This window comes from Pseudophryne corroboree, chromosome 6 (assembly GCF_028390025.1).
Source record: "Pseudophryne corroboree isolate aPseCor3 chromosome 6, aPseCor3.hap2, whole genome shotgun sequence".
Taxonomy (NCBI): domain Eukaryota; kingdom Metazoa; phylum Chordata; class Amphibia; order Anura; family Myobatrachidae; genus Pseudophryne; species Pseudophryne corroboree.
In genome coordinates, this window is record NC_086449.1 from 767,426,509 (window position 1) to 767,450,526 (window position 24,018).

The 24,018-nt window shown below is 45.6% G+C and overlaps 1 protein-coding gene across 4 annotated transcripts in view; it reads right to left on the bottom strand.

Annotated features, from left to right (window-relative positions):
- Positions 1-24,018, bottom strand: part of LOC134933423 (matrin-3-like) — a 117,356-nt gene that overhangs the window by 75,632 nt on the left and 17,706 nt on the right. For all 4 annotated transcript variants that reach the window (XM_063928624.1, XM_063928625.1, XM_063928622.1 and 1 more), the window contains 6 exons: positions 20,892-21,734; positions 19,468-19,529; positions 12,048-12,074; positions 10,249-10,349; positions 9,338-9,387; positions 1,210-1,335 (listed from right to left, as the gene is read on the bottom strand). In XM_063928624.1, coding sequence (XP_063784694.1) covers positions 1,210-1,335; positions 9,338-9,387; positions 10,249-10,349; positions 12,048-12,074; positions 19,468-19,529; positions 20,892-21,674 — 1,149 coding nt within the window. In that variant the 5' untranslated portion in view covers positions 21,675-21,734. The remainder of the gene's footprint in view (positions 1-1,209; positions 1,336-9,337; positions 9,388-10,248; positions 10,350-12,047; positions 12,075-19,467; positions 19,530-20,891; positions 21,735-24,018) is intronic.

Here is a 24,018-nt window from a genome sequence, read left to right on the forward strand (position 1 = left end):
CAGCGGAGCTGTGAAGAGATAATGGCGCTGGTGAGTGCTGAGGAAGAAGCCCTGCCCCTTCAGTGGCGGGCTTGTCCCGCGTTGTGTGTAAAAATAATGGCGGGGGCTCATGCATATATACAGTGCCCAGCTGTATATATGCTGCTTTTGCCAAGAGGTACCTTAATTGCTGCCCAGGGCACCCCCCCCTGTGCCCTGCACCCAACAGTGACCGGAGTGTGTGGGTTAGTGTGGGAGCAATGGCGCAGCGCTGTGCGCTACCTCATGAAGACAGGAGTCTTCTGCCGCCGATTTTGACATCTTCTTGCTTCACCCGCCGGCTTCTGACTTCTGGCTCTGCGAGGGGGACGGCGGCGCGGCTCCGGGAACGGACGACCAAGGTTAAGATCCTGTGTACGAACCCTCTGGAGCTAATTTTGTCCAGTAGCCTAAGAAGCGCAACCTAGCCGCAATTAGGTTTGCTTCTCTCCCCTTAATCCAACGTATCAGAGAGTCTGTTGCCAGCAGAAGCTCTGAAAATTAAAAAACCTAACTAAAATACTTGATTAGCAAGCTCAGGAGAGCTCACTAAAATGCACGCAGCTCCTTCTGGGCACAGATTCTAACTGAGGTCTGGGGGAGGGGCATAGAGGGAGGAACCAGTGCACACCAGTAGTACTAATTCTTTCTTACAGTGCCCAGTCTCCTGCGGAGCCCGTCTATTCCCCATGGTCCTTACAGAGTCCCCAGCATCCACTAGGACATTAGAGAAATTAATTTGATTTAGATTTCTCTTCTGTTCCTTCACTTTGCATTTTGTTAATTGAAAAAAAGAAAGTTAACTCTGCAGCAGCGGATGCACCACAGAGCTCCGTTGGAAGTGCATCGGTCACAATTGGACCCCACTGTGAACTACACAGGGGCTACTATATTTTGCCGAAAAAGTATATTAAAGTAGCACATTTTTTTTTTTTTAACACACCACACCCCCCCCCCCCCCCCCCCCCCAAAACGCAACAAGTCACAGTCAACAGCGTGCCAAATGGCTAGATTTTAGGAAAGGTGTATGTGGATACTTCTGAACAAGCTATATACTCACATGCATTTCATTAAGTGAATAAAAAAAAAAAAAAGCATGCATCGTCCCAAATTCATATCATCTTCCATATGTTGTATTTCATACATTGCATCAACAAATGGCACTAAGTGAGCATTTACCAGTGTACATACCTCATTCTTCTTACTTATAATCAAAAAGTTGCTAATCACACCAAATGACTCTGCAAGTTTCAGAAGCTCAAACTTCAATCTCTTTCCCTTCTCAAAGCCTTTGATAAGAACCACTCTGCTAGGTACCTGATTGGAAGAAAAGAAATACTTTAAAACCATTAGTGGTGGATTCAGATTTCCATACGTTGTGCAAGGAGCGTAAATGCAAAAAAAAAAAAAAAAAAAAAAAAAGTTGTCTACGCTTTTAATAAGCCTGTTATTTCTCTATATAAATATAGACCGGATATAAAAAAAACTTTATGCACTGTGGACAAGTGGTTGTGCACCCCCGTGCAAAGCGACATGGTGCCCCTGCAGCAGATGTGTTCATGAAGGTACAAAAATAAGATTTTACTTACCGATAAATCTATTTCTCGGAGTCCGTAGTGGATGCTGGGGTTCCTGAAAGGACCATGGGGAATAGCGGCTCCGCAGGAGACAGGGCACAAAAAGTAAAGCTTTTTCCGATCAGGTGGTGTGCACTGGCTCCTCCCCCTATGACCCTCCTCCAGACTCCAGTTAGGTACTGTGCCCGGACGAGCGTACACAATAAGGGAGGATTTTGAATCCCGGGTAAGACTCATACCAGCCACACCAATCACACCGTACAACTTGTGATCTAAACCCAGTTAACAGTATGATAACAGCGGAGCCTCTGAAAGATGGCTTCCTTCAACAATAACCCGAATTAGTTAACAATAACTATGTACAATTTATGCAGATAATCCGCACTTGGGATGGGCGCCCAGCATCCACTACGGACTCCGAGAAATAGATTTATCGGTAAGTAAAATCTTATTTTCTCTATCGTCCTAGTGGATGCTGGGGTTCCTGAAAGGACCATGGGGATTATACCAAAGCTCCCAAACGGGCGGGAGAGTGCGGATGACTCTGCAGCACCGAATGAGAGAACTCCAGGTCCTCCTTAGCCAGAGTATCAAATTTGTAAAATTTTACAAACGTGTTCTCCCCTGACCACGTAGCTGCTCGGCAAAGTTGTAATGCCGAGACCCCTCGGGCAGCCGCCCAAGATGAGCCCACCTTCCTTGTGGAGTGGGCCTTTACAGATTTAGGCTGTGGCAGGCCTGCCACAGAATGTGCAAGTTGGATTGTGCTACAGATCCAACGAGCAATCGTCTGCTTAGACGCCGGAGCACCCATCTTGTTGGGTGCATACAATATAAACAACGAGTCAGATTTTCTGACTCCAGCTGTCCTTGCAATATATATTTTTAATGCTCTGACAACGTCCAGTAACTTGGAGTCCTCCAAGTCACTTGTAGCCGCAGGCACTACAATAGGCTGGTTCAGATGAAATGCTGACACCACCTTAGGGAGAAAATGCGGACGAGTCCGCAGTTCTGCCCTGTCCGAATGGAAAATCAGATATGGGCTTTTGTAAGATAAAGCTGCCAATTCTGACACTCTCCTGGCAGAAGCCAGGGCTAGAAGCATGGTCACTTTCCATGTGAGATAATTCAAATCCACCTTTTTTAGTGGTTCAAACCAATGAGATTTTAGGAAATCCAAAACCACATTGAGATCCCACGGTGCCACTGGAGGCACCACAGGAGGCTGTATATGCAGCACTCCCTTAACAAAGGTCTGGACTTCAGGGACTGAAGCCAATTCTTTTTGAAAGAAAATCGACAGGGCCGAAATTTGAACCTTAATAGATCCCAATTTGAGACCCATTGACAATCCTGATTGCAGGAAATGTAGGAATCGACCCAGTTGAAATTCCTCCGTCGGAGCACTCCGATCTTCGCACCACGCAACATATTTTCGCCAAATTCGGTGATAATGTTGCACGGTTACTTCCTTCCTTGCTTTAATCAAAGTAGGAATGACTTCTTCCGGCATGCCTTTTTCCTTTAGGATCCGGCGTTCAACCGCCATGCCGTCAAACGCAGCCGCGGTAAGTCTTGAAACAGACAGGGACCCTGCTGAAGCAAGTCCCTCCTTAGAGGTAGAGGCCACGGATCTTCCGTGATCATCTCTTGAAGTTCCGGGTACCAAGTCCTTCTTGGCCAATCCGGAACCACTAGTATCGTTCTTACGCCTCTTTGCCGTATAATTCTCAATACTTTTGGTATGAGAGGCAGAGGAGGAAACACATACACCGACTGGTACACCCAAGGCGTTACCAGCGCGTCCACAGCTATTGCCTGCGGATCTCTTGACCTGGCGCAATACCTGTCCAGTTTTTTGTTGAGGCGAGACGCCATCATGTCCACCATTGGTCTTTCCCAACGGGTTACCAGCATGTGGAAGACTTCTGGATGAAGTCCCCACTCTCCCGGGTGAAGATCGTGTCTGCTGAGGAAGTCTGCTTCCCAGTTGTCCACTCCCGGGATGAACACTGCTGACAGTGCTATCACATGATTCTCTGCCCAGCGAAGAATCCTTGCAGCTTCTGCCATTGCACTCCTGCTTCTTGTGCCGCCCTGTCTGTTCACATGGGCGACTGCCGTGATGTTGTCCGACTGGATCAACACCGGTTTTCCCTGAAGCAGAGGTTCTGCCTGGCTTAGAGCATTGTATATTGCTCTTAGTTCCAGAATGTTTATGTGAAGAGACGTTTCCAGGCTCGTCCATACTCCCTGGAAGTTTCTTCCTTGTGTGACTGCTCCCCAGCCTCTCAGGCTGGCGTCCGTGGTCACCAGGATCCAATCCTGTATGCCGAATCTGCGGCCCTCCAATAGATGAGCACTCTGCAACCACCACAGAAGAGACACCCTTGTCCTTGGAGACAGGGTTATCCGCAGGTGCATCTGAAGATGCGACCCTGACCATTTGTTCAACAGATCCCTTTGGAAAATTCTTGCGTGGAATCTGCCGAATGGAATTGCTTCGTAAGAAGCCACCATTTTTCCCAGGACTCTTGTGCATTGATGTACAGACACCTTTCCTGGTTTTAGGAGGTTCCTGACAAGCTCGGATAACTCCTTGGCTTTTTCCTCCGGGAGAAAAACCTTTCTGAACCGTGTCCAGAATCATCCCTAGGAACAGCAGACGAGTTGTCGGCATTAACTGGGATTTTGGAATATTCAGAATCCACCCGTGCTGTTTTAGCACTTCCTGAGACAGTGCTAATCCCATCTCTAGCTGTTCTCTGGACCTCGCCCTTATTAGGAGATCGTCCAAGTATGGGATAATTAATACGCCTTTTCTTCGAAGAAGAATCATCATCTCGGCCATTACCTTTGTAAAGATCCGAGGTGCCGTGGACAATCCGAACGGCAGCGTCTGAAACTGATAGTGACAGTTTTGTACAACGAACCTGAGGTACCCCTGGTGTGAGGGGTAAATTGGAACGTGGAGATACGCATCCTTGATGTCCAAGGATACCATAAAGTCCCCCTCTTCCAGGTTCGCTATCACTGCTCTGAGTGACTCCATTTTGAACTTGAACTTCTTTATGTACAGGTTCAAGGACTTCAGATTTAGAATAGGCCTTACCGAGCCATCCGGCTTCGGTACCACAAAAAGAGTGGAATAATACCCCTTCCCTTGTTGCAGAAGAGGTACCTTGACTATCACCTGCTGAGAGTACAGCTTGTGAATGGCTTCCAACACCGTCTCCCTTTCGGAGGGGGACGTTGGTAAAGCAGACTTCAGGAAACGGCGAGGTGGATCTGTCTCTAATTCCAACCTGTATCCCTGAGATATTATCTGCAGGATCCAGGGATATACTTGCGAGTGAGCCCACTGCGCGCTGTAATTTTTGAGACGACCCCCCACGGTCCCCGAGTCCGCTTGAGAAGCCCCAGCGTCATGCTGAGGCTTTTGTAGAAGCCGGGGAGGGCTTCTGATCCTGGGAAGGAGCTGCGTGTTGCTGTCTCTTCCCTCGACCTTTGCCTCGTGGCAGATATGAATAGCCCTTTGCTCTCTTATTTTTAAAGGAACGAAAGGGCTGCGGTTGAAAAGTCGGTGCCTTTTTCTGTTGGGGAGTGACTTGAGGTAGAAAGGTGGATTTCCCGGCTGTAGCCGTGGCCACCAAATCTGATAGACCGACTCCAAATAACTCCTCCCCTTTATACGGCAAAACTTCCATATGCCGTTTTGAATCCGCATCGCCTGTCCACTGTCGCGTCCATAAAGCTCTTCTGGCCGAAATGGACATAGCACTTACCCGTGATGCCAGTGTGCATATATCCCTCTGTGCATCACGCATATAAAGAAATGCATCCTTTATTTGTTCTAACGACAGTAAAATATTGTCCCTGTCCAGGGTATCAATATTTTCAATCAGGGATTCTGACCAAACTACCCCCGCACTGCCCATCCAGGCAGTCGCTACAGCTGGTCGTAGTATAACACCTGCATGTGTGTATATACTTTTTTGGATATTTTCCATCCTCCTATCTGATGGATCTTTAAGTGCGGCCGTCTCAGGAGAGGGTAACGCCACTTGTTTAGATAAGCGTGTTAGCGCCTTGTCCACCCTAGGAGGTGTTTCCCAGCGCTCCCTAACCTCTGGCGGGAAAGGGTATAATGCCAATAATTTCTTTGAAATTATCAGCTTTTTATCAGGGGCAACCCACGCTTCATTACACACGTCATTTAGTTCTTCCGATTCAGGAAAAACTATAGGTAGTTTTTTCATACCCCACATAATACCCTGTTTAGTGGTACCTGTAGTATCAGCTAAATGTAACGCCTCCTTCATTGCCAAAATCATATAACGTGTGGCCCTACTGGAAAATACGGTTGATTCGTCACCGTCACCACTGGAGTCATTGCCTGTGTCTGGGTCTGTGTCGACCGACTGAGGCAAAGGGCGTTTCACAGCCCCTGACGGTGTTTGAGTCGCCTGGACAGGTACTAATTGATTGTCCGGCCGTCTCATGTCGTCAAACGACTGCTTTAGCGTGTTGACACTATCCCGTAGTTCCATAAATAAAGGCATCCATTCTGGTGTCGACTCCCTAGGGGGTGACATCCTCATATTTGGCAATTGCTCCGCCTCCACACCAATATCGTCCTCATACATGTCGACACACACGTACCGACACACAGCAGACACACAGGGAATGCTCCTAACGAAGACAGGACCCACTAGCCCTTTGGGGAGACAGAGGGAGAGTTTGCCAGCACACACCAAAAGCGCTATATATATATCAGGGATAGCCTTATAATAAGTGCTCCCTTATAGCTGCTTTGTTATATCAAAATATCGCCATAAATGTGCCCCCCCCTCTCTGTTTTACCCTGTTTCTGTAGTGCAGTGCAGGGGAGAGACTTGGGAGCCGTCCTGACCAGCGGAGCTGTGAGAGGAAATGGCGCCGTGTGCTGAGGAGATAGGCCCCGCCCCTTTTCCGGCGGGCTCGTCTCCCGCTATTTAGAAAAATTAGGCAGGGGTTAAATATCTCCATATAGCCTCTAGGGCTATATGTGAGGTATTTTTAGCCTTTATAGGTACTCATTTGCCTCCCAGGGCGCCCCCCTCCCAGCGCCCTGCACCCTCAGTGACTGCCGTGTGAAGTGTGCTGAGAGGAAAATGGCGCACAGCTGCAGTGCTGTGCGCTACCTTTAGAAGACTGCAGGAGTCTTCAGCCGCCGATTCTGGACCTCTTCTGATTTCAGCATCTGCAAGGGGGCCGGCGGCGTGGCTCCGGTGACCATCCAGGCTGTACCTGTGATCGTCCCTCTGGAGCTTGATGTCCAGTAGCCAAGAAACCAATCCATCCTGCACGCAGGTGAGTTGACTCCTTCTCCCCTCAGTCCCTCGCTGCAGTGATCCTGTTGCCAGCAGGAATCACTGTAAAATAAAAAACCTAGCTAAACTTTCTCTAAGCAGCTCTTTAGGAGAGCCACCTAGATTGCACCCTTCTCGGCCGGGCACAAAAATCTAACTTGAGTCTGGAGGAGGGTCATAGGGGGAGGAGCCAGTGCACACCACCTGATCGGAAAAAGCTTTACTTTTTGTGCCCTGTCTCCTGCGGAGCCGCTATTCCCCATGGTCCTTTCAGGAACCCCAGCATCCACTAGGACGATAGAGAAAAATGGGTAGGGGGCACAGATTAGATAATTTGCTAACAAAAACAGCTTGCCGGAAGAGAGGATCATCGTAGTCTGCTCCAACAGAGGTACGAGTGTGAGAAGCATTGCTGATAAGGTTCCTAAATTCACCGTCTTGTTATAAATGAGTGGAAGGAGAACGGTCATTGTAAGACTACACTTCGCCCTGGAAGACCCCTGAAACAGCAGCCCAGGGAGCTGCGAATGAACAGGGGTCGTCCCATGCATACTATTTCACACAAGATCCAAAAGGCCACTAATGTGCTGGTTTCGACAAGAGCTGGGATTGCCAACTAGACCCATGACTTTAGACTAATTTAACATTGCATAGGGGCAGGGGAGATCGGGATCAAGTCAATCCTGAACAAGAGGGGTAAAGAAAAAAAAAAAAAAAAAAAAAAAAAAAGACAGTTATGGGCCCTGAATGATGATCCGATCATCCAAAATGACTTGCATTGCAAAGCGACGGAGAACCAATGAACACGGCGTCGACACCCCGTTCCACCCCCTCTGCAGTCTAGGACTTTACACGTATTGGCATACGCAGATGAGCAAAAATCTGCTATCAATTTTTGTTCAATGACAGGGTCTGAATTAGGCCAATATCCAATAAGCCACAGTAAATTTCTAGGATGTCACTAATGTAGCAGTCATACAGAATATAGGCATGCCTCGTCATTTTAATCAGCATAAGCTGCTTGTGCGTCCTATTTGCAAAGCAATGAGACTTCAAAATGACAGTTAGGAGATGGTTGGCTGGGGTTATCACTCTATCAGGCTACACTTTATCACTTAAGGCTTAATACATTTGGGCCCCTGTGCAGATTTGGAATAAGCCATACAGTATGTCTAAGTTTCTATGACAAACTTAGAGAAATAGTTGAGTATAAGCGGGATTCACCAAAAGTGAATGTTTTGTGCTGTATCCCATACAAATTCTTCTCATGAGAGAACAGACCGGATTTTTTTATTTTTATTTTGACAGGTTTAGTGAGTGGCTGCTGCCAAAACTTTGTTTTCGTCCAAGATGGAGATCCACCCCACTGGCACACAGAGGTTCGAAATTATCTGGATCAACACATGCCTCGACATTGGATTGGCTGTTCAACAGACTAGAACACGGCACTGACATGTTGGCCACCAAGAAATCCAGATCGAACACCCTGTGACTTTTTTTCTTGTGGTGATATAGAATAGACATCTATATTTACCAAAGTGCGTGTTTAAGAAGTGGAGATGTTACTCAAAACCAGAGATTCTAGCTATTAACTTCTAAAAGAAGTTACATAAATAAGTAGAATCTAGTAGTGGTTGCTGTGGGCAACATCTTTACTTCTAAATACCTGCACTTTAGTAAATATACTCCAGAGTATTTATTCCTCCACTTCCTAAAAGTGTAAGCGATCTGAAGCAACACATCACAGCAGGTGTAGACTAGGAATGCTCCAGTGTTTGGAACAAATTGGATTACTGTATTGATATGTGCTGTGTGACAAAAGACTCACACAGAACATTTGTAACTTAGTCATAAAAACTTACTGACCTACTCATACTACGTATTCTAGTATTTAGACTATATCATGGATACTTGGACGTATAAAAAACCCCAAAAACTTTGAAAGGGCCTACTTTTATAGTAACCCTGTATTTTCTCAAACTAAATTCTCAGGTGGCTCTAATTGGATAATCTGATAAAACCATCAGCGGGGGGGGGGGGTCAATTCAATTTTTCGCCAGTTGAATATTGACGGGAATTAGCTCCCGGCGCTTTTCAATACAGCACCAAGTGACACTCCATTGTCGGGGATGCGAGAGGAAATCCGAAAAAGGTGCTGGCGCGCAAAGCCGATTCTGTTGGGAATCGGCATTGTGGCGGGAAATTAAGTCGGAGAATGCCCGTTCTCCCAAAACCTGCTAAGCCCGGGATGACAGGCATTTGCAGACTTAACTTGAGCTGAATTGAATAGCGCCAGGAGCTACTTCGAATTGAATCGACCCCTTAGTAGTCAATTAAATTGTGGGGGTAAGCTCTGAAACTCATACACTAACCTAAGGATAGACTTACCTTTCCCTTTTTCATGAGATTTGGTCCTGGCATACCTCCAGTTCCGGCACCTTTAAAAAGAAAACATAAAAAGATAGAACACGCATTACAACAGTCAGAAAAAAAAAAAAAAAAAAAAGCCTCTGCTTCAGATAAAAACACAGAATAAAGTTAGGAACTGGAATCCATTATGAGCACAATAATTAAAGTGGGATGAACGGACACTAAGCTTGCGGCCTATGGAGAACTCTGTTCTGATAGGCCAGGATGTCTATAAATCCAAACACAGACAAGAGGGTGGGGGGAGAGATTTTGGGGAATAACCCAAGAGTATTTTTGGTCACTTACCGTTGAAACAATTTCTCTTAAGCAGAATGGGGGACACTGGACCATAGTGATTGCAAGTTGGGCCTGGAGTTTGCACTTTAACTGTAGCTTTAAATTCAAACCTCCTCCCCCCTTCAACCCCAGCATGCTAGTACTACTTTAAAAGAAAATCTGACTAGATGGCAGCTCTATTCAGGACAGCCCATCACCTTCTAAAAAGAGGGTGAGAGCGCATACCATCGCCGGGCCCAAGCGGTCTCAACTGGGATCAGTGCTGTGGATAGACCGACCCCCTGCTGTAATCCAGTAAGCTGAAGACAGCTCCTACAGCCCTCAGACTGTGCGCTGCTACACACATCTAGCTACACACCTACTCCATAGGCACCTAAACACTGGCATGATGGTGTTCCAGTGGGAGTAGCTTAGAATTTAAAGCTACCGTTTAAGTGCCAACCTCCAATCTTATGGTCAGTGTCCTCCAGCCTTGCTGCCTGAAAATCAATAACTTAGTTGGTACAATTGAGAATACAAAGAATCAAAACTGCCATTTAGAGTCAGGAACACTTATTACACAGGAGATCTAGTAATAATGAAACTACACACACCTAAGTAACCCATCTGACCTCCGCTTCGACGTATGGGACCACCTCCCACACGCATCCGTGCTGGCACAATTTTGGGACGCCGCAGTGTATGGGAATCGTCCCTGCAAACAAACATTGTATTGTGCAATGAGCAAGAGACAATATAAACAGACATACTATTACTAACATTGTTATGTGCCAAGGACCCTATATACATTTAATATTGTATCCTTTAATACAATCAATTTAAAATTTGATTCCAGGCCGCTTACATCAGATATTAGGGTAGCGCCCAATTTATAATACCAATAGGAAATCTCCTTGTTTATTATTTGATGTTCATATATCTTATATGATGAGAATGATTACACATTATGCATTCCAGAACATGATTTTATTAAAAACTGTTAAAAAGGTACAATTAAAAAAAAAAAAAAAAAAAAAAAAAGAGTCACGTGTCATTCATTTCTAACTGAATTACTTAAATTTGTTGTACATTATGCTAAAACAAGGTTTCAGTTGCTCAATTCACCCACAAGACTATCACCAAACAGTTTTGTCACATGATTTCAGGGGTGTTTATTTCTTTGTAGGCTCTTAATAGAATTGCCTTTAAAAGGGATAAATATTTAATGTGATTTTTTTCTCCTTTGGGGAGGTCTTTTAGTGACGCTCAGAAAAATAACAGATTCTTATTCTATGGCCAGGATCAATTTGTCTGGTCTGTAGTTTTCTAAATTACTCAGTCCAAATTGAAAAAGACAGCTCCTTACAAAAAGGTGACTTTTTGTAAGACCTGTACTGGACCTGTGAATCTGTTTGTAAGAAGTGATTGACACAGGTCGGCCACAGAGCTCCTAGTCTTCCAGGGACCTACTCCCGAGCCAAAATTCTGCAATTCTCTTAAGATTTGACCTACAAAAATTAAACACCTGAAGAAGTCATACATGACAAAATGCAGTGGGTTTGGAATGAGGTAGGATGTACTCTGTATATTTAACCATCATATAAGATATATGATCAAGTAATATTAACAAGGTGATTTCCTATTGGTATTATCAATTGGGTGCTACATGATCTGATCAAGCGAAACCACAGGTCGTATGTGTGACATGACAGAGTGGCAAAAGTTAGCCATTGTTTCTGGCAGAGAGCATGACCATTGCCAGGAGGAGGTGGTGACGTTTATTGGTGTGCCCTCAAAGACAAAGAATAGGTTCCATCTACAGTGGAAAACACGTGGACACCAAAAAAATCTCAGTGGCAGAACAGTGGCCTCTCTATTATACTGATTTTTTTTGTATAATCAAACACTGTCCATGCCGAGACTGCATGCATGCATCCCCCCAAAGCTAAAAATTGGCCATGCTAATGAATAGGGCGGATCCACATTAGCCCTGAAAAATTGCAAAAGTGCCATTTTTCGCCTAGGCAAAAAAAAACATTTAATTGAATACCCAGTCATCTTTACTGGTTAATGTCTCTTGCTGACGAGCTTATAACTCGTTTAGGATTACTGTTTTTGCTATATGTCCTTTTTGGTCTTTGCTGCTCGCCTTACTAAGAAAGCTATGGAATTTGTGTTTTGCAACTTGCAACAAGCGACTGATGGCGACGCCATCAGTGGGAGTCTTCATACGGACCGGCAGATTTACTGCAGTAGTGGTGGAGTTGGGCGCTATTCCTTGGTACATTCACAATAAGATAGATCTCTATCTTTCAACATTAAAATGATGATTGTTAAAGGCAGATAATAATTAAGATGGTACATGTCTGCTCAGGTAATTAGAGGTTTGATGAATTGCCATGTTCATACTTACAGTACAGGTCCAGTCCAGTCTGGATATCTAAACCGGGGGGAAAAAAAAAAAAAAAAAAATCCACACATTTGGTCAGTGAGATTATATAGAAAGGAAGATGTTAGACACAGGCGAAATAAATAGCGGATTCTTCTCTGGCATGCTGTACTCTTTCACAGAAGAACACAGCGTACACGCAAGCACCCACTCATCACTGTACTAGAATTGCACCAGGTTTACACACAGCTACCATGACTACTAACTTGACTTTCTGAAATCTGGATCGATAACACAATGGTTTTATTTGGCCACATGCAGAGCAAAGATCCAAGTGGCCAATTCACTGCCGGACTTGTTACAGAGCATTTACCAGGGATTTGCATTTAACAAACTGATTGAGAGAGCATCGTATGTCTATTTTGGCTGTGGGGATTAGCAGTAGAGGAATAACTTAAGAGGCAATTAAAACTCAATTCCATATGATGTACTAGGTTTAGAAGTTATACCAGCATTTTTGAATTGTTTGATTCAACTGGACACCACATCGCTATGTGTACACAACTATCATTCTGCGGTCTAAAGCATCTGTTACCTAGGAGAATGCAAGCTGGTCACACAGAATCTGTCACGACACCATAATAAGGCAAGAGAGCAGTTTAAAAAAGTGGAGGGATATGGTCTTTAGGTCGACACCAGTTTCACATTTCTCTTCCATTTTTTTATTTGTCATATTAACAATCCATGTGGACTATTAGAACGGTAACCTTGCACGGTGCACTAATTGGAGTTCCCTGTCACTTTATGGAGAAAACGACCCCAAAAACTCATGTCGACCTAGTGCCAATGTCGACTTAAGTTGGGTTGACAAAACGACCCATACCCAAAAATTTCATCTTAAAAACAAGAGGTGACAGATGTAAATGTTTTAGTAACATTTAGTTCATTATTTTGATATACAGTTGATCCACCGTCCAATGTTTTCCTCTGTAAAAACAAGTGATGGGGACAAATAATGCGTAAACATTATATAGGAATATCAGGGATAGCCAACCCTGGCCCTCAAGAGCTACCAACAGTTAACATGCAATTCTGTGAGGAGACCTGAAAAAAATAAATAAAGAATTTACTCACCGGTAATTCTATTTCTCGTAGTCTGTAGTGGATGCTGGGAACTCCGTAAGGACCATGGGCAATAGACGGCTCCGCAGGAGACAGTCCTAAATCTCTCTTTAGATGTGCCCAATCTGGTGTGCACTGGCTCCTCCCCCTATGACCCTCCTCCAAGCCTGTTAGGACACTGCCCGGAAGAGCTGACACAATAAGGAAGGATTTTGAATCCCGGGTAAGACTCATACCAGCCACACCGTATAACTCGTGATAGGAACCCCGGTTAACAGTATGATAACAAAAGGAGCCTCTGAACAGATGGCTCGCAATAACCCGATTTGTGTAACAATAACTATTTACAAGTATTGCAGACAATCCGCACTTGGGATGGGCGCCCAGCATCCACTACGGACTACGAGAAATAGAATTACCGGTGAGTAAATTCTTATTTTCTCTGACGTCCTAGTGGATGCTGGGAACTCCGTAAGGACCATGGGGATTATACCAAAGCTCCCAAATGGGCGGGAGAGTGCGGATGACTCTGCAACACCGAATGAGAGACTCCAGGTCCTCCTCAGCCAGGGTATCAAATTTGTAGAATTTTGCAAACGCGTTTGCCCCTGACCAAGTAGCAGCTTGGCAAAGTTGTAAAGCAGAGACCCCTCGGGCAGCCGCCCAAGATGAGCCCACCTTCCTTGTGGAATGGTCTTTTACAGATTTAGGCTGCGGTAGTCCCACCGCAGAATGCGCCAGCTGAATAGTGCTACAAATCCAGCGCGCGATAGTCTGCTTAGAAGCAGGAGCACCCAGTATGTTGGGTGCATACAGGATAAACAGCGAGTCAGTTTCCCGACTCCAGCCGTCCTGGAAACATAAATTTTCAGGGCCCTGACTACGTCCAGTAACTTGGAATCCTCCAAGTTCCCAGTAGCCGCAGGCACCACAATAGGCTGGTTCAAGTGAAACGCTGATACCACCTTCGGGAGAAACTGACGACGAGTCCTCAATTCTGCCCTATCCATATGGAAAATCAGATAAGGGCTTTTATAGAACAAAGCCGCCAATTCTGACACACGCCTGGCCGAAGCCAGGGCCAACAGCATGACCACTTTCCACGTGAGATTTCAAATCCACAGTCTTAAGTGGTTCAAACCAATGTGATTTCAGGAACTCCAAAATCACATTGAGATCCCAAGGTGCCACTGGGGGCACAAAAGGAGGCTGAATATGCAGAACTCCCTTGACAAAAGTCTGAACTTCAGGCAGGGAAGCCAGTTCTTTCTGGAAGAAAATCGACAGGGCCGAAATCTGGACCTTAATGGACCCCAATTTGAGGCCCAACGTCACCCCTGCTTGCAGGAAATGCAGGAATCGACCCAGTTGAAATTCCTCCGTTGGGGCCTTCCTGGCCTCACACCAAGCAACATATTTTCACCAAATGCAGTATTATTCTCAGTACCTTGGGAATGAGAGGCAGAGGAGGAAACACAAACCGACTGGTACACCCATGGTGTTACTAGAGCGTCCACAGCGATCGCCTGAGGGTCCCTTGACCTGGGGCAATATATTTTTAGCTTTTTGTTGAGGCGGGACGCCATCATATCCACCTGTGGTCTTTCCCACCGGTTTACCAGCATTTGGAAGACTTCTGGATGAAGTCCCCATTCTCCCGGGTGGAGGTCGTGCCTGCTGAGGAAGTCTGCTTCCCAGTTGTCCACTCCCGGAATGAACACTGCTGTCAGTGCCAACACATGATTTTCCGCCCATCGGAGAATCCTTGTGGCTTCTGCCATAGCCCTCCTGCTTCTTGTGCCGCCCTGTCTGTTTACATGGGCGACTGCCGTGATGTTGTCTGATTGGATCAGTACCGGCTGGTTCTGAAGCAGGGGCCTTGCTTGGCTTAGGGCATTGTAAATGGCCCTCAGCTCTAGAATATTTATGTGAAGCGAGATCTCCTGATTTGACCACAGTCCTTGGAAATTTCTTCCCTGTGTGACTGCCCCCCAGCCCCGAAGGCTGGCATCCGTGGTCACCAGGACCCAGTCCTGTATTCTGAATCTGCAGCCCTCTAGTAGATGAGCCCTCTGCAGCCACCACAGCAGCGACACCCTGGTCCTTGCAGACAGGGTTATCCGCTGTTGCATCTGGAGATGGGACCCGGACCATTTGTCCAACAGGTCCCACTGGAAAGTCCTTGCGTGGAACCTTCCGAATGGAATTGCTTTGTACGAAGCTACCATTTTTCCCAGGACTCGTGTGCATTGATGTACAGACACCTGTCCCGGTTTTAGGAGGTCTCTGACTAGAGATGACAACTCCTCGGCTTTTTCCAATGGAAGAAACACTTTTCTGGTCTGTCCAGAATCATTCCCAGGAACAGAAGACGTGTCGTCGGGACCAGCTGTGACTTTGGAATATTGAGAATCCAGCCGTGCTGTTGTAGCACTTCCCGAGAAAGTGCTACCCCCACTACCAACTGTTCCTTGGACCTCGCCTTTATCAGGAGATCGTCCAAGTACGGGATAATTAAAACTCCCTTCTTGCGAAGGAGTATCATAATTTCGGCCATTACCTTGGTAAAGACCCTCGGTGCCGTGGATAACCCAAATGGCAGCGTCTGGAACTGATAGTGACAGTCCTGTACCACAAATCTGAGGTACTCCTGGTGAGAGGGGTAAATGGGGACGTGCAGGTACACATCCTTGATGTCCAGGGAGACCATGTAATCCCCCTCGTCCAGGCTCGCAATAACCGCCCTGAGCGATTCCATCTTGAGCCTTTTGATATAAAAGTGTTCAAGGATTTTAAATTTAAGATGGGCCTCACCGAACCGTCCGGTTTCGGTACCACAAACATTGTGGAATAACAACCCTTTCCTTGCTGAAGGAGGGGTACCTTGACAATCACTTGCTGTCAATACAGTTTTTGGATAGCCACCAACACTGCCTCCCTGGCAGAGGGAGTTGCTGGTAAGGCAGATTTTAGAAAACGGCGGGGGGAGGGGGACGTCTCAAATTCCAGCCTGTACCCCCGAGATACTACTTGAAGGGTCCAGGGATCCACCTATGAGAGCCCACTGTGTGCTGAAATTTCTGGGACGGGCCCCCACCGTACCCGGGTCCGCCTGTGAAGCCCCAGCGTCATGCTGTGGACTTACCGGACGCGGGGGAGGACTTTTGCTCTTGGGAACTGGCTGTATGCTGCAGCTTTTTCCCTCTACCTTTGCCTCTCGGCAGAAAGGATGCGCCTCGAGCCCTCTCGTGTTTTTGGGGCCGAAAGGACTGTACTTGATAATACGGTGCTCTCTTTTGCTGTGGGGTAGCCTGTGGCAAAAATGTTGATTTCCCAGCCGTAGCTGTGGAAACGAGGTCTGAAAGACCATCCCCAAACAGTTCCACCCCCTTATAAGGTAAAACTTCCATGTGCCTTTTTGAATCGGCATCACCTGACCACTGCCGAGTCCATAACCCCCTTCTGGCAGCAATGGACATTGCGCTTATTTTTGATGCCAGCCGGCAAATATCCCTATGTGCATCACGCATCTATAAGACAGCGTCTTTTATATGTTCTGTCAGCAAAATATTGTCCCTATCCAGGGTATCAATATTATCCGACAGGGAATCTGACCACGCAGCAGCAGCACTGCACATCCATGCTGATGCAATCGCTGGTCGCAATATAATGCCCGTGTGTGTATATATAGCTTTTAGGGTAGCTTCCTGCTTTCTATCAGCAGGATCCTTTAGGGCGGCCGTATCTGGAGACTGTAGTGCCACCTGTTTTGATAAACGTGTAAGCGCTTTATCTACCCTAGGGGATGTTTCCCAACGTGACCTATCCTCTGGCGGGAAAGGGTACGCTGCCAACAACCGTTTAGAAATTATCAATTTCTTATCGGGGAAGTCCAGGCTTCCTCACACACCTCATTTAATTCCTCAGATGCAGGAAAAACTACTGGTAGTTCTCACCGAACATAATACCCTTTTTTGTGGTACCTGGGGTACTATCAGAAGTGTAATACATTTTATTGCCTCAATCATGTAACGGGTGGACCTATTGGAGGGTACACTAGTCTCATCGTCGTCGACACTGGAGTCAGTATCCATGTCGACATCTGTGTCTGCCATCTGAGGTAGCGGGCGTTTTAAAGCCCCTGATGACATTTGAGACGCTGGAACAGTCACAAGCTGAGTAGCCGGCTGTCCTATGTCGTCAAACCTTTTATGTAAGGAGCTGACACTCATGTAATTCCTTCCACACAGGTGTCGACCCCTCAGGGGGTGACAACACACTTACAGGCATTTTCTCTGCCTCCACATCATTTTCCTCATCATACATGTCGACACAGCGGTACCGACAGCACACACACAGGGAATGTTCTGACAGAGGACAGGACCCCACAAAGCCCTTTGGGGAGACAGAGGGAGAGTATGCCAGCACACACCAGAGAGCTATATACCACAGGGATATCACCTATAGAGAGTGTTTTCCCCTTATAGCTGCATGTATGTATGTATACTGCGCCTAAATTTGTGCCCCCCCCTCTCTTTTTTTACCCTTTCTGTAGTGCAGGACTGCAGGGGAGAGCCAGGGAGCGATCCTTCCAGCGGAGCTGTGAGGGAAAATGGCGCCAGTGTGCTGAGGGAGATGGCTCCGCCCCTTTTTCAGCGGGCTTTCTCCCGCTATTTAAATTTCTGGCAGGGGTTAATATACACCTATATAGCCTCTGGGGCTATATATGGTGTCAGTTTGCCAGCCAAGGTGTTATTTATTGCTGCTCAGGGCGCCCCCCCCAGCGCCCTGCACTCATCAGTGACCGCAGTGTGTGGTGTGCATGAGGAGCAATGGCGCACAGCTGCAGTGCTGTGCGCTACCTTGGGGAAGACCGAAGTCTTCAGCCGCCGATTTTCTGGACCTTCTTGCTTCTGGCTCTGTACAGGGGACGGCGGCGCGGCTCCGGGAACGGACGACGAGGTCGGGTCCTGTGTGCGATCCCTCTGGAGCTAATGGTGTCCAGTAGCCTAAGAAGCCCAAGCTACCACCACTTAGGTAGGTTTGCTTCTTCTCCCCTTAGTCCCTCGGTGCAGTGAGCCTGTTACCAGCAGGTCTCACTGTAAAATAAAAAACCTAAATTATACTTTCTTCTAGGAGCTCAGGAGAGCCCCTAGTGTGCATCCAGCTCAGCCAGGCACAGAAATCTGAGGCTTGGAGGAAGGTCATAGGGGGAGGAGCCAGTGCACACCATATAGTCCTAAATCTCTCTTTAGATGTGCCCAGTCTCCTGCGGAGCAGTCTATTCCCCATGGTCCTTACGGAGTTCCCAGCATCCACTAGGACGTCAGAGAAAAAGTTTAAAATGTGCCTGAGTAATGACTACACCTGTGCACCTGCTAGGTGAGCTGGAAAACGCGACCTGTTGGTAGCTCTCGAGGACCAGGGTTGGCTACCATTGAACTATATTCTCATACTTAGACTTTTTAGTGCATGATTTGCAACTCTGCACAGACATCACGTCCACTGTTACAAGTTTTTGTTGTCACTACTGTAAGGGACTAGTATACACAGCTACAAGAAAGGGTACAACAGACTACTGCGCCACCCCTATGTTCCCCTTAAAAGATCCTAAGTAAATTAGGAATGCAGTAAGTAAGAGTAAATCCATGGCTCAACTGTAAGAAATAATTATTTTATAAAACAAACGTAATGTCCATGTAGGAATGATGGGTAATTAGTCCTGTGTTGCAGTTGTTAGTTCTCTATTTGCCTTTGAGAGATACCAGATGTTTAACCACCATTCAGCAGAGGACTACCTACGCATTTTTTAAGAATCGCTTGGGAGGATTGGATACGAGAAAGCTACTCCCACCAGTGACTGATCGATTCACATGGATGGACTCAATCTTTCATGCCACATCGGTTGGTTGACTTCAGTTTCCCCCCCCACAATCTGCAACACAGGACTAATTACCCATCAGTCCTACATGGACATTACATTGGTTTTACAAACAAATATCTTAGGTTTGATCCATAGACTTAATCCTACTTACTGCATTCCTAATTTACTTAGGATCTTTTAAGGGGAACACAGGGGTACACTGTTTTCTTGTTGTTTCCCATTACTTTGGGAGTCGAGTAGCACTCTGTACTTCCAGACTGCAGCTACTCAGGGAGCAGCAGTTCTCTACACTTCTGTTGCAGTATACCCAGCAGGCCATAGCTGCAGCACACTGCATGGATAACAGCCCCCCCAACTTGGAGTGCTTGCATCCATATAAACCAACTTAATACATTTTGAAATTGGATATATTAAAGCATGCAAAAAAACTCAACATACATTTCAAGCAGCTGGAGGCGTTGTCTACAATGTGCCCGACCCTGAACATGGTCATCCCAATTCTGCAAGAACAGAAAAAATTAGCATCACAGATCACTGAACATATACATGTCACTCATGGGTACACTGTTCAACAAGTAAGCCAGGGGCCAAAAGTCCAGGCCTCCAAACCTATTCATGGCAGACTTCCCTTGAGAAACTATTACAGGTAATAAGCCTTGTTGTGTTTCTGCCATAGGTCAAACATTGCACTTTGCTAGGCTAAAACACATTCCAAGATGAATCGCACTGCCTGATCAAGGAAAGCAACCATGGTTAAGTCATAGCGTGAAGGCTTCAAAATAGCTTATATCAAAAAGGGAACAGTCTCTATCCACCCCCCCCCCCCCTTGATTAAAAAAAACAAAAAACAAAAAAAAAAAACACCCCACAGGCAACCAGCTATGATGGTGTTCCACTTCTGCCTAAACGAGCAGACCGGTAGGGGCGAATATCAGATCTCAGAATATGTTGAAAACTGGTTTCAAAGTAAAACTGTTAATTACCAGTCAAAGTTTCCATAAAAAGAAGAAAAAAAAAAAAAAAAAAACCACCCAAGAAAGTGTGACCCATCTGAAGCTATTAATATCTGAAACACACCATTCCTAAAAGCAGCCATCATTATTTGGCTCCTGCAGGGTCTTATATTTCTTTAGCTTTAGTTAAAAAAAAAAAAAAACCATGCGCTCTATCTGGGTTGGTTTAGCTCTTAGACTTGAACCTTCTATACAAATTAGATTGGATAGTTTCCAGTAAGTGGGTCACCTAAGTGGATAAAGCTAGAGCGATGTTGGATAAGCAGTCAATTGATTTTAAGAGGCATATTAAAGGTGTAGAGATGTACCCAGGAACTGGGAGAAAATAAAAAGGGTTCGTTTTAAGTATCTTCGCCATGTGGTACCTTGGATTTACCTAGCCTTGCATTGTTTAGAAAGTACTGGCTATGCAACAGTATAAATTTAGTCAGATTGCAATCCGTACAGGATTGTTTACATGTATTTAAAGATTCTGTATATCCTAGTTCAAAGCTTGCTTCCAAAATCTCAACATCTCATTAGCAACATGACTGCAGCATGAAGGCCTGTATGAAATGCCTGTACATAAAAGGTTTCTGAAGTATAAAAAATAACTGCATTATTTGGGAGTCAGAAGGAGAGACATGAAAGGAAGTCTGGGGATAGAGGTTTGTGACAAAGAACCGTTACCTGGCAGATGATAAAGTATGTGAAAAAGTATCATTTTTTTGTACACACCAAAGCTTGACTGAAGAAAATTAGTAATTTGATTTTCTTAAAAAGGCAGAAATAACCACTTTAAGTGTTTTGTGAAATACAATCATGAGACTTGAGAATTCAAACAGATAAATGGAGCTAGGAATAACTCACCTGATGCGAAATAATTTCTATATCACAGAGAGAACAGAGATAAGGAAAGCCTTTGGGTGGCACTCCATGGAAATCATCAATATTTCTATTGGAAGGCATTCCTCTGATCTTCTCATGCATAGATCTTTCTTGCGACCGGCTGAAGCCCATGCGTTTATAGTCATCAACTTTATGATAAGACGCATCATATCGGAAACGCTCTTCTCTAAGCCTCTCCCGTTCTCTTAACCGGCCCTCAAACACGAGTCTATCGCGATAGTCAGCATCTTCAGAACGGCTCCCACGGCCAAAGTCAACCACCTTGTCAAGACCTGGTGAGCGATCATTAAAATGATCTCTTCTGAAGGGTCTTGTGTCATCACTAGAAACTCTCAATGGCTCGCGAGAAGGCCCCTCTCTCAAATTTTTTAGCGCCATATCTTCTGACCTCTTCCTTTTAATATCCAGAATGATCTGCGGCAAATTTTTAGGAGTGATCTTTTCCGCAGGGTAGCGACTCAATTCAACCAAATCCCTGGAGGAAAGACCAAAGCTGGCCAAAACCTCACTGGTCTCATCAGGGTTTATCCTCTGCCGAGGAGATGAAGGGGAAGCAGGTCTGTTACCATGGCCAAATATAGGCGGCAAGCCTTGAGAAGAGTTGGGAGACCGCATGCCATGAGAGCCTTGATGACTAAACTTAGAGGTGGAACCTGGGTTCATCCGTCCAAGACTGGATGGTAGGTTTAAGGACGAATTGGCTGAGAGAAGACCCATTCCTGAAGAGTCGTGTCGGGAAGTCATCTCTTAAATCTCGGCTTAAGTGTGGATGTGAAAACGACTTGGACACTGTAGTACTAGACTCTGGTTCGGGAAAAAAACACCAATAAAAAATAAATAAAATTCCCACAACACGTATATATACACACTTGTGTTAACTGTAAAGATTTTCTTTAAATCAGAAAAAACAAACAATTCTGTAGAAAAACAAGTGATTTTAGTCAAACAAGTTGGGATACCACTGACAAAAAAAATAAAAAAAGTTACAACAGTTCCCCAAACTTTTTAGTAACTGAAGAGTTGTTGACTAGATAATAATCAGAGTGGAAGATGGAAGGCAAAGACAAGATTTACTGGAATGCTAAACATGACATGTAACATTAAAATGGAGTTTGCTTATAGCCAATTTTTTATTTATTTTTTCGTTCTACTTTAAGAGGTAGTGTGCATTTCAAATTTACACAACTTAGCATTTATAAGAGGTGTCCATCAGGGTGTGGATCATTAGATCGACAGTGTCTAGGTCGACAATATTTAGGGCGTCCACTATAGGTCAATAGTCACTAGGCTGACAGGGTTGGAAGGTCGACATGTCAAAAGGTAGACATGGTGGGGGGTTTTTTTGTGTCATTTCCTTTCTAGAGTGACCGGGAACCCCAATTAGTGCTGTGTCCCCTCGCATGGCTCGCGAGCTTCGGGCAAGGTCAACCTAGAAACCCTGCCGACCTAGACAGTGTCGATCTTCAGACTGGAACCCGTCCATCATCAGGTAATTCATAGAAGGTGAACACAGAATTTTACTGGTAACAAAAATGCATTTATCGGACTCCATAGGGGAACACTGGAGTATTATGCTAAGTATTGGCAGTGGTGGTGGAGTCTTAATTTTTTTTGTCTTCATTTTGTGGTTTGATGCTTTTAAATTAATGTAATAAATGTTCTATTTTAATTATACTTACATGCACCAACAAAAACACTCTTACCCTTTATTTCTATCTTAAGACTGCTTCCACTCTGATGGGTGCAAACCTGATAAAATGGACCTGGAGCTCCAGAGGTTGCACTGACAGCTGTTTAGCATGGAAGTTTCCTAAGAAAAATGGCAACTAATCTTTTGCTGCCACCCATACTTAAAAGGAAGATTAATTCCTAGTGAAATGAGGTAGAATACCAGATCAGCATTAGGGTCCGAGTACCTGTTCTAGATGGGATCGATATGGGAACCCAGTAGTCAGGAGACAGATGCCGGGTACCTGACAGCCAGCGCAGTGTTTCCACTCGCAACACTATATTCCCACTCAAATGGTGGCAGGGACCAGGTTCCCGACCGCCAGTATTTTCCAGGCTGTCAGGATTCAGGCGTTGGTATCCTAACCGCCAGGATCCCAACAGCCGGTAATTTAACGGCATTCCCTTCTAGATTCATTCTTCCTGACCTAGAGGGAAAGTGAGGGATCCTTTAAACTTCTCACCCATTCTAGCAGAGCCCCAAAGAGAGGGTTCGAAGCATATTACAGACTGAGGGTGTACCATCCGCACAGGAATAGACACAACAACGCCAAATAAAGGAGGAGAGCAACCCTGACATATCAGATGCCAGGCTGCAATTGCAGCAGAGAAATTCTCATGGTCATGATAATGTATAACCATATATTCACAGGCAGGCCCATGAAACGGTCCTAGGCAACAGTGATGCTCTACCTACATAGTTCTCCTCTGCCTGGATTCAGTATCTGGCTGCACAGACTTTGGAACTGTTGCTACTGCATTCTGTTGTGCGACAAAATGTCTCAGAACTGAGGAGGCAAATAAATGGCCATAACATTTCACACCAGCAGGGCCGTGGTGGTCAGTGCACCCAAGACCTCAATGGTCTAGTTGCAGTCACCCAGCAGCAGTTTTTATACAGTAACTCTCAGACACGTACAGATATATACAGATGGTTGGCAGGGACTGATTGCCACTACCAAACAACTATGTTATACAGAGTGTTGTCAGGTTCAATACTACTGCCAAACACCGAAAGAGCACACATGCAGCCACCCTTAATACATAGCAATTAATAGCTGTGGAATGTATATACAAGCCTGAGTCCTGAAGCAGCAGAGCACTACAAAAGGTGACTACCGTTTGCACTGTAGAGAGTCCCATTGCAGCAGTGTAAAATGGCTGCTCCCGCTGATGCGGGTGCTATTGGCAGCTTCTACCTGCATGCAGTTGCATGCTCAGAAAGAGGACTGGGCTGCTGTAACTTATTCTCCAAAGTGGTGAAGCAGGCTGTAGCAGCTGTTGCTGGCCCCATCCCCTGGTCCCAGCGTTATGGCACCCACCATGTCCTGGACAGAGGTTAACCACGGCTTTGGCGATT